This window comes from Eurypyga helias, unplaced genomic scaffold, assembly GCF_000690775.1.
Source record: "Eurypyga helias isolate BGI_N326 unplaced genomic scaffold, ASM69077v1 scaffold4960, whole genome shotgun sequence".
In the NCBI taxonomy this organism is placed as follows: Eukaryota; Metazoa; Chordata; class Aves; order Eurypygiformes; family Eurypygidae; genus Eurypyga; species Eurypyga helias.
In genome coordinates, this window is record NW_010225008.1 from 1,636 (window position 1) to 11,814 (window position 10,179).

General features: G+C 44.4%; 2 protein-coding genes across 2 annotated transcripts in view; both read right to left on the minus strand.

Moving 5' to 3' along the window:
- Positions 1 to 292: 292 nt before the first annotated feature.
- LOC104506636 (arylacetamide deacetylase-like 4) lies at positions 293 to 3,852 on the minus strand. The gene is given in 5 exon segments (XM_010147649.1): positions 293 to 453; positions 456 to 1,045; positions 1,637 to 1,700; positions 2,064 to 2,280; positions 3,676 to 3,852. Coding segments are annotated over 5 exon segments (1,209 nt in total).
- Positions 3,853 to 6,082: 2,230 nt separating this feature from the next.
- Positions 6,083 to 10,179, minus strand: part of LOC104506643 (arylacetamide deacetylase-like 4) — a 6,613-nt gene continuing 2,516 nt past the window's right edge. The window contains exons 3-4 of the mRNA XM_010147661.1: positions 7,192 to 7,255; positions 6,083 to 6,857 (exon numbers count right to left, since the gene is read on the minus strand). Of these exons, the coding sequence (XP_010145963.1) occupies positions 6,083 to 6,857; positions 7,192 to 7,255 (839 nt within the window). The remainder of the gene's footprint in view (positions 6,858 to 7,191; positions 7,256 to 10,179) is intronic.

Genomic DNA, 10,179 nt, shown 5'->3' on the forward strand with positions numbered 1-10,179 from the left:
TGATTGAATAAAATAGGTCAGACCAAATGTTGATTTAAGATCTTACTGCATCTTTAATATTTACTGAGAGTAGCGAGTGCCTTATCCAAAAAGATCATTAAAATAGGCAGAGTGCACATGGGAGACTTCAAACAGCACGAAAGGAAACTTTCATAGCATTCTTGGAGTATCTTTTTCCAGTGGTCACACTGGCATATTTGCTCATTGACAGACAGTCCTACCTAAACCTCTTACATGGAATTTAGAAGCATAAAAGACCACAGAAAACAGGCAGTTGTAAAGAAAATTCTTTCTATAAGCTTTTTAGGAAGTTCACGATACTGTCCAGACCCCTTTTCCCAGATGGAAATGACAACCAGTCACTACTAAATGAATTTAGGATTCCATGGAATCCATCCTCGAGGTGGTACCAGGTCACTCGAACACCGTTGTCCTACAGCCGCTTCTTGTAGAGTCCCTCAGCACATCGTACTCACAGGTCAGGATGAAAGACTCGGGCACCTGCTGCACAACAGCATCTTCGGCCAACAGCGGGCACAGGTTGGGCTCACAGAACCTTTTCACCCTCTCATACGCTTCAGTTGTACAGTCAAGTAGCACATGGGGTTTGTAGCCTCTGACCTTAAATTTTTCGGGGATGTTATCTGGACTCACCCACTTCCTATAATTTAATTTAAGATCTATAGGAATATGAGAACCCTCCAAGACCTCTTCCAGTTTGCATGCATCCCCATTCAGGTACTGTAACACATAGAAGGCGGCACGTTCTCGGAATAAGAGAGGGACTCCTCGATTCTGCTGATAGGATGGGAAATTTAAGCACAGAGACTGGATCAAGACCTGAGCACGCAGTTTGGGGAGGTCTGATCTACCTGCCAGGGTCTGGCTGACAGCAGCTGCTAGATTGCCCCCAGCGCTGGCCCCGCAGACAATTAGACGGGCAGGATCCACCCCATAGTGCTCTGTGTTCTTCATGAAGTGTATGGTGGCGTTAAGACAGTCTTCATAGGCCGCAGGGTATTTGTGTTCAGGAGCCAAACGATACCTAGGACACAACAGGAGACAACAAAAGTCGGAGAGGGAAATACCAGTTTTAAATGTATTGCTGAAAATATTGGTTCCTGCAACCAGCAATACCCTGATTACCCCAGAATTTTCCCTTTCTCCACAGGCTGTCAGGAATAAACTGCGCCTTGTTGGACCAGGTGGTGCAGATGAACTGGTTAGGATATTGTCTGTTTAGGATGTTTCTCAGGTGTTTACCAACACGGGAGTGCCCAGCTGCCAACCCTGTCTAGGTTTTACTGACAGTCGTTTAATCGGTTTATGCTTTGGCTTTCCACGTGACAGATGCATATGGCAATGCTCCTGTTTATGTCTTTGTTACAGTGCAGCTGTATCCTCATAATCCTCATCATGACGTCCCGTGGTGCTTCTCTAAGCACCAAGCAGAGTTGCCTTGCATAAGGACTAAGTAGAATATATGGTTTACTGTCTGTGTACTAACAATTTTGAGTTTAGAATTTGAAAACACTGGTTGACGGGTCGCACAGAAACTGAGGGTAGTTGTTACTGTGGTCAGGGAAGCTGTAAGGTGATGTTTTTAAGGGAAATAACAGCAGGAGAGAAGACTCACCCAACAGAGACAACCACTGACTGGCTTTCTCTGGCAATGAAGCGGCACAGCTTTTCATGGGTCTCTGAAAGAAAGATATTTGGTGGGGTTTGGCTTTGGTTTGTTTCCAGACCGATGTTGTCTGTTGCGTAAGCCAAAGAATTGCAAGAAGAAAACACTCCCTTCTCTGTCCCTTCCTGCACAGCTCCTCAGATCTCTTGTACCCCCTCATCCTCCTGTTTCAGTATTTGCTGGCTGTATTTTTTCCCCTCATATCTCATTGTTCTTGTTGTTAAGGAGGACGCACCTGTTGCACAGCAGATGCTTTCTTCTGACAGCAGGGCTTAGGAGAGCGCATCTGTGGTTATGCTTGAACTTTGTAACTGCTACAGATGCTACCTTTTATGACATAGATTTAACTAAATTACAGTAATTTTTTCTGTCTTACCAAGACTTCCAAACATCCATCCTCCTCCGTGGAAAAACACAACTCCCCTCCTTTGGCTGGCAGCTGGAGCCTTAGGCTGGTAAACCCTTACAGGCACTTGCTCAAAGCACAGGTCCTTGATGAAGAGCTTCGGGTCCGCGCCTAGGGTCTTTCTACCTTGCAGGTACCGGACGAAGCTGACCTGACTGCAGATGCCAATGTTCTCCAGAATCTTTCCCTGTTTAAAGGCAGAGAGAATAGTCCAGCGTAACTTTGCAAAGACCAAAAAAAATGTGTCATAACCTCTGTTTCGCAATATGTCGTTTAGTCATGCCAAACCGGTACTTCGGTCCTTACGACGATTTGGATCAAGCTCTTTATATCGCCGTTGCTCCTTAGGCTGCCACATTTGTACGGATCGTCAGCACGGTGTTACAGCTCCCGAGGTATTTACCTACGACAGACCTTATCTTCAGTGCCTCCAGCTGTTTATCACTGTGCCTGATTTTGAGGCTGAAGAGGCGAATACACTTTGCAACATTCATTAGACACTAGTCTTCGTGTCTCTGTATGATGATAAAGTGATTTACTCTTTTGTATTTGCCATTTTCCAAGCAGAAATAGAACAAATACAAAGAGTGTTCTCTCCTTCACATTCACCTTGTTCGGGTTCTTTTGTCCGGCGTTGTTTACATTGCAGCGTACGGTTCTGGTTTATGGTACCAATGGGCAGTGTATAGGTGATAAAAGAGAGCTGGCTTTCCCAGCTGCTGCAGGGAAGTAATCTCCATCTATTACAGCTTCTGTGCAGCCAGAGCATGAGCATGTATACAGAAAATTCTTTACTGTGATCCATTATACTCTAGAAGATTTCTGACAGAGATTTTTTTTTTCCCCCCATTTTCAATAGTTTGTCTCCCTTGGAGGTGTTTAGGTAATTTATTCAATATGTGCACAACTTCTGTGTCCTGTATTTCTAACACCTTCCCGCACCACGGCACGTCCACATCTGTCATTACACAGCGATACTCGGGATTCGGTGAGATCCTTTGTCAGCAGAGATCCCCAGAAGCTGAGTGCCGGTCAGAGCTTTAACTCTTGTGGGCTGGACACCTTCCCACCCTTTTACAGCTGAATTCCTTCAGCTCCTCCTGGGCAATGTTACCTAATTTTGTCACGTGTATACTGAAAACTCCCCCTTCCCAAAACCCATTCCGGAATGTTCAGTTTCTAATTTTTATCTTCAAAATAAATACATAACTCCGCATCCCTGAGTCCAGGGAGAGCTTGAAAGCCTGGCCCAAAGACGTCTGATATATTCTGAGCCTAGAATGGAAATATAAATGATCCAGCATGGATAAGCCCTCTTAATCCAGTTATCGGTAGCACAGTTCATTGCAGAAGCGCGGTCAGAATTCCAAACGCCCCGCTGCAAGAGCCAGGCAGGACTGCAAAAAAAAGGCGTTCAGGGCTTCTTCAGCAAACCCGAGCTGCTGAATACAGCGTGCAGCGTGATAGCAATGCCCTGCTCTCCCCTCTGAAAATTAATTCCAGGCAGGGTCCCAGCATTCATTAAGTTTAAAATCTACAGGTTCACTGTTCTTCCCCCAGAAATCACACCAGGTTAACTTACCACCACGGCTCTGCTGATTAAAATTACGTGCATGATTCGGAGCTTCACAGGCTGGTTCACTCCAGGAGGAATTTCCGAGTTGGAGAAGTCAAAATGAATTGCCCCCATGACCAGCAGAATAAATCCAGCAACAAAAACTGCCAGGAGTAACACCAGCAGTGTGTATACAGCTGCCATTTCCCTGAGCAGCGAGGTGATCCGAAATGTCTTTGATTTGACTTTCCCAGATATCTTTAGCTTGTTAACTTCCTGATTCTTTGTGCGGCGTAAGGTTGCTCTGGTAAAAACCTTTCTCCTCCCTTTTACAAATACATTAGCAGGTATCTTTCCCTCTCCCACTTTCTGCCCCTCCGCTGCCTTGATTTCACAGAAGATAAGTTGGTCAAAGTCCTGACGTCCTTAAAAGGTCTGTGCCAGCATCATTTTGGAATGAACCGGGCCTTAGCTGGGAGATGAGGGTAATGAGTAAACTGTGTTCATAGTAAACTAACTGGGGGTGGAAAATGGACCGGGGCATTGGTGTGCTTCGAGGCTGTGACACTGCAATCACTGCTCGGAAGGAGAGTTTCTCCGGGGTTACGCAGCGGTAGGAGCCTGCATCTGATGCCTGTCACTCTGAAGGGCCAAATGGATTGTCACCCGTGGTTTTTGGGAAAGGTGCACCTATGAAATGTTGTCATTGCCTCCGTCTATTTAATGTCTGTGCTTGCTTCGAAAGGAAGAGTCTGGTTAAAAAACAACATGGGAGGCTGAGTTTAGATTTGTGAACAGGTTCCCTTGTACCAGGTAAACTTCCGTAACGCTCAGTGTGCAGCAGGTAGAGCATAAAATGGCTTAAGATAATGAGCAATTAGAGAGTTTCGAATCATACTGCTTCATCTGTTTTGTGCTGTAGGGTGGGATTGTGCTAATGTAGAGATGCTGGAGTTTACATGGTGCTTGAAGAGTTAATTGTGAGTCTGGGTCTGCAGACAGCTAGGATGTCAAAACGTAGTTGAAACGCCAAATTCCCAGGGAAATGAAAGACACGAGACATAAAAATCTGACTTCAAGTAGCAGCCATGTTACAATTTTTTTTTTTTTTTAGTTAAACTGCAAGTGCTGAGGGGAAAGCACTATGTCATTTTAGTTAGAAAACTTTATAAAACATGAAATTTCTTAATATTTTCCCATGGGCAGTTGGGTGTTTTTAATAGGGCAGCTGGTCATTGTAAAATAGTCTGAAGTAGAAGGAAATATTTTGTTTAAAACCAACAAAACTCTAGCTTAAAAAGCCCAAAGTAGCCCACCCAGTGGTGTTTCTGGGCGTTCAGTTTGGGTTACGTTTCCATGGTTACGTGGTCATATACAATAGTCTTGGGTAGTCCAGTCATCTGATAAATCAGTTACTGTGTGCAGCACAGGTTTGGCTAGGTAGGATTAGCGAGACTGTGGTCACCCTCTGCCTTGTTCCTTTCACCCCGAGGTGTTCATTTAGGTTTATCAGCCGGTATCTGTTTAGCAAATGTAACTTGCTCTTGTAACAGAAAGGTTTGAAGTGTTAGTTTTTATTTTTTTGTTGAAAGCATCACAAAATTGCCACAGCATTACAGTGATAAGATAATACAATGTTGTGCTTCTCTGCCTTCTTACATGTGTGATGTTCTGAGCTTTCCAACAAACACAGCCTAACAGGTAGTCTTGGGCATTAGGATAATCTTGAAAGAAGAACAGATCAAAAGGAAAAGAAGTCTCACCTCTGCACTTCCTTAACATGTACACGCTCATTAAGATTTGGGGATTCCAGTTTAAGAATCAAGTTCCAAACCAAAACATTTGTCAGACTCCCAACCAAATCAAAGCCATGCTAGTTCCAGTTCAGAACTTCAGCTCCAGACAGAAGCCTTTCTTTTGACTACACTTTTTCAAGAAACGTGTAGTCTCTCTGCAAACTAACCCTAGAAATCAAAATGCAGATCTGCAGTTCCACCGCCTGACATCAGACTTCACAGAACCGGAGTCGCTGGGCTCTCCATCCGATACCCTCCACACCTCCTGTCTCTCACAGCAGGCCCTGCTTGTTGTCCTCAGCATTTCTGGGCAGTCGCAGAATCTTCAGGAAGGGGTGTTCTTGTTGCTTGCCTTGAGCGTGTGCCAGCCACGCAAAGACACCAGAATTGCTGGAGGTGAAGTGAGGCGATATGTGCCAGGTGCCTCGCTTTTGCATCTCAATCATATTGGTGGGGTTTTTTAATAACGTTTTCCACAACAGTGGTGCTTCCAATAATCTTAACATTTGTTTGGGAGTCACTGCAGAAGGAGAAATTAGAAAGTAAGTGCAGTCAAAATCCAAGTGCTTACATTCTCTGCCAAGTATAAGGTCGCCAGGGATAATGTAAGACTTGCATCTCTGTTCTGAAAAATACTCTTACAAACTGTTTATATAATTCACAGTACTATCCATTATCTTTTTTCCAGATAAAAAGGAAAAAAACCCATAGCCAAAAAAGGCTAAAATTCCATGGAAACCACTCTCAGAATGATACCAGGTGACTTGAATGCCATTGTCCTCTAATCGCTTCTTGTATAACAGCCCATCATCCCGGAGCACATCAAACTCACAGGTCACAATGTAGGATTCAGGGAGCTGGCAAATAACAGAGTCTTCAGCTAAAAGAGGGGAAAACGTTAATGCCAAAATTTCTTTGACTGCTTCATGGACTTCAGGTTTATATGAAGTGGATTTCTGTGGTACGTAGCCTCTAACCTTAAATTCATCAGGAATAATGTCAGCGCTTATCCATTTTTTGTACTTCCGCTTCATACTCTCAGGAACGTGGCGATTTTGTAGGACATCTTCCAAAACTGATGGTTCTTTATTAAGATAACGAAAACAGAAGTAGATTACCAGCTTCCGAAACAACATGGGGACTGAAGCGTTCTGCTGGTAGGAAGGCAGATGAAAATCTAGCCCCTGTAGTCCTGGATAAAGTAAGACCTGAGCACGTACTTTTGGGAGATCTCTTTTATTCAGCAGTATTTGGCAAATTACTGTAGCGAAATTAGCTCCACAGCTGTCACCGCTAATGATGATGAGAGCGGGATCCACGTGATACTCTTCTAAATGCCTCATGAAGTATAAGGTGGCATTGAGACAATCAGAATATTGCCCTGGGTACGGGTGTTCAGGAGCCAAACGGTAACTGAAATGTCAAAGGCATCGGGGTTATTGTCAAAGCAGTGATGAAAATTCCATTTTAATTGTCCGTGACTGACTGGTGTGATAGTCATTTAGGCCTTTTCTTCTAAATATTACAGATTTGGTTTTACCTAGTGCAGCTTGGAAAGTCAAGCTAATGGTGTTACAGATATTTTACAATACTTTGCTTATAAGAACATTTCTAAATTAAATGAAAGGCTAAAGCAAAAATTAGGGAGCGCAGTGCAAAACGGTAAATATTTTTGGCACGTTTTGCAGAATTCCTTCAACTGTGAACTGCGTTACCCTAAATACTTTTACAGAAAAGTCACACTTACCCAACAGACACAACCACTGCGTTGCATTTTTTGGCGATGTAGCGGCATATTCTTTCAAAGGCTCCTAAAGAGAAAGATGGTCAGAAATGATGTTTTAAAAATCAGCTATCCTTTTGAAGTGAAAAGAACAGCTCCTTGACCACGTGCTCTGTGGAAGGCACTGCAGCATGAGACCCGTGACTACCTTCTGCTACGCAGTGTGGGCTTCACCTGGTAATGAACTTTCTGCTTATTGGTCTGTGGCTGTTAGGGCATGATATAAGCATGTTGGAATGGGAACACTAGGTAAAAACAGATGCCTGGCTGGGCTGGTGTCACAAAAGATGGTCTGCAAAAGGTGGCTAAGGAGAAGCATGAGCTGAGGACAAGCACATAGTAATCAGAAGCATACAAGAAGCTGAGGCTCAGGACAGTCCTTTGAGACAGAAACTGTCTTTAATGCCCTTAATAAACGTTTCTTGCCTGAATTATTCGAACCACTCTTGAACTGATGATTTTAACATTACCAGCTTTGTGCTGGGAAGAATGCCGTCGCTTGCTTACGGAGGTGTAAAGAACCATTTCTACTTGCTGGTTTTGTACCTGGCGTTCGCTACTTCCATTCCGTGACATTTACTCCTGTACTGTAAGAAATGGTGGATAACCATTCCCTGGTTCACTTCTCTTGCTTCTCATGATTTTGTAGGCATTTAGTGCCTCTGTCTTTGCAGCCGGCGGAGTCGTGGTCTGTTTGCTTTTCTCTGTACAGAGGCACTTTTCTCATCTGTGCAGTCTCTCCCGACTCTCGCCGCTACGGCTATATCCCTTTGCCGTCTGGGAACCAGAACCACAGGCAGTATACTATATTTAGATGCACCAAGGATTTACTACAGTGGCATGAAGAAGCTTCCTGTTTTGTCTTCTCCTAATAACAATTCCTAGGATTTTGCTGGCTCTTTGCTGCTGTGCACTAAGTCAGCATTTGCAGGCAATTTCCTGCCGTAATCCCAAGTTCTTCCTGCTGGGGAGTAGGCTGCTTGGAGCCCATTGTTTTATTTACTGACGTTGTGATGCTCTGTTCTGTTTGACCCCTCTACGCACCATTTCACCTCTCATGTTAATTGTTCTAGTTCTTTGCTATCAGAAAGTCATCCTGCAGGTTTTCAGCCATCCATTTGCTACCTTGAAGGACTTAAGTATCGTAGCATTCACCGGCTTTTCCGGTTTTGACTGTACTGATCAGCACTGGTACCGGCACAGATCTCCGTGTGGGAATCTCAGAGGAACCTCCCACAACCTTGTTTCTGTCTTAATCATTTTTTATCCAAACAAGGGACCTTCCCTCTTGTCTCATGCTTGTGTGGCCTCTTTAGGAGACTTTTGGAAATTTGTTAGGTTTTATCAACTCAGCTTCCTGAGTGTGTTTGCTGAGTTGTTTTAAAAACTTACATCCATTTGTGAAGCATGACTTCCAATCATGTGGATTTTAAGGAGTAAGCCGTAATAATCTGTCCACCAATCCTGTTCGTCCTTGTAGCTTCTGCTAACTGGCTAGTTGCAGACTTGAGGCTTGCTAGTGTGTAGATTCCCCAGGTCCTTCTCAGGGCTCCTCTGTGTTGCTGCCCTGTTACCAGGTACCAGGAGGAACTCAAACGAGAGGTCACGTACTGCAGTCAGCCTGTCCGTGTGGGCGTTAGATTAAGCCGTGGCATGTGATAATGCTCCCTCGGTGTGCTGATTGTGCAACAGCAATTGTGTTGTGAACAACAACTGTGCAACTTCGCGGCGTGTTTCTTTCTTCCAGCCAAAGGGATTCACCTTTCGCTTACATCGTGGAGGCTTATCCCTTGCGTCCTCACCCAGCCTAGCTCTAGAACTGGACGCATCGCAGCGGGTGTCAGCCTGACACCCGGGCTGCTGTGCTCTGCGGTGACACGAGGGCAGGTTATTTCTGCCACGGTGCAGAACAGGACCTTACTTACTAGAAGTTACGTTATTGTTTCTGCACGCTGCTGAACGGAGCCAGGGGAACTCTCGAACTCGTTTGCAGATGACTGAATTCTGCCTGTCGCAGTGCTCGTGGAGAAAAGGTAAAGGATTCAAACCCCACAAACGTCCCTGGCTGGCCCCTGGGAATGAAGTCTAGAGTTCCGTGCTAGGCGCCTTGGCTTCCAGACAAAGCACGCAAAGACTTGGTTGCTCAGAAAAAGGTCCAGAGCCGTTAGGAGGCTGAGCCAGCAGCTGCTGAGACAATCAAAGTGTTGCCTCCCTTTCTGAAAAAGAAACAAAGCATTCTCTGCAGTGTTCCCACAAGAATCAAACTCCCCCAAATGGGTTCTGTTTTTAATGCTCATTTATGGTTTATATCTTCCTTCATTTTGACTCGTGGTTTGCATGGGTGGTAATACATTTATAGATTTTTTTTTTTAATGTATTCTTTAAATTCTTTTGTGGCCCATGTTATATCTTTTAGACTTCCTTTGATGCATGGACTGCAGGTGGAGAAACCCTGACTTCTGCAGTACTTCTACACGAAAGTGGAATGCTAAGCACAGAAGTCTGTCTTAAATGCTGTACTTTGAGGCCCCGTCCAAGCTTACAGGAGACATTTCAGTCCAGCTGAGATCTGAAACTAAAAACTTCTCCTTGAGAAGTAACCAAAGCATTGGTCCAAAGGATGAGGCCAGAATTTATTCTTTTTAGCAACAGCATTGCCATTTTCATGATATTGGAATAAAAATGGATCTAGGCTGAGTTCCCTATCAGCCTAAAAGGGTGTTAAGTAACGTTTCCAGAAAAGATAGAGCACAAAGGAGGAGGAGGGAAGAGACTTGGATTCCAACCCTTACTCCATGCTGACTGTTGTGCTGTCTTACTTGCGGCTAGCCATTCGTTAAGGTACAAGAGCATCTGGTGAGCTGAACTTCCCTGACTGTGACCTCAGCCTATGTGTTTTCTTTTAATGGTCTTTCCCTGTCCCAGCAAACTGAATCTGTCTAGAACAGCTTC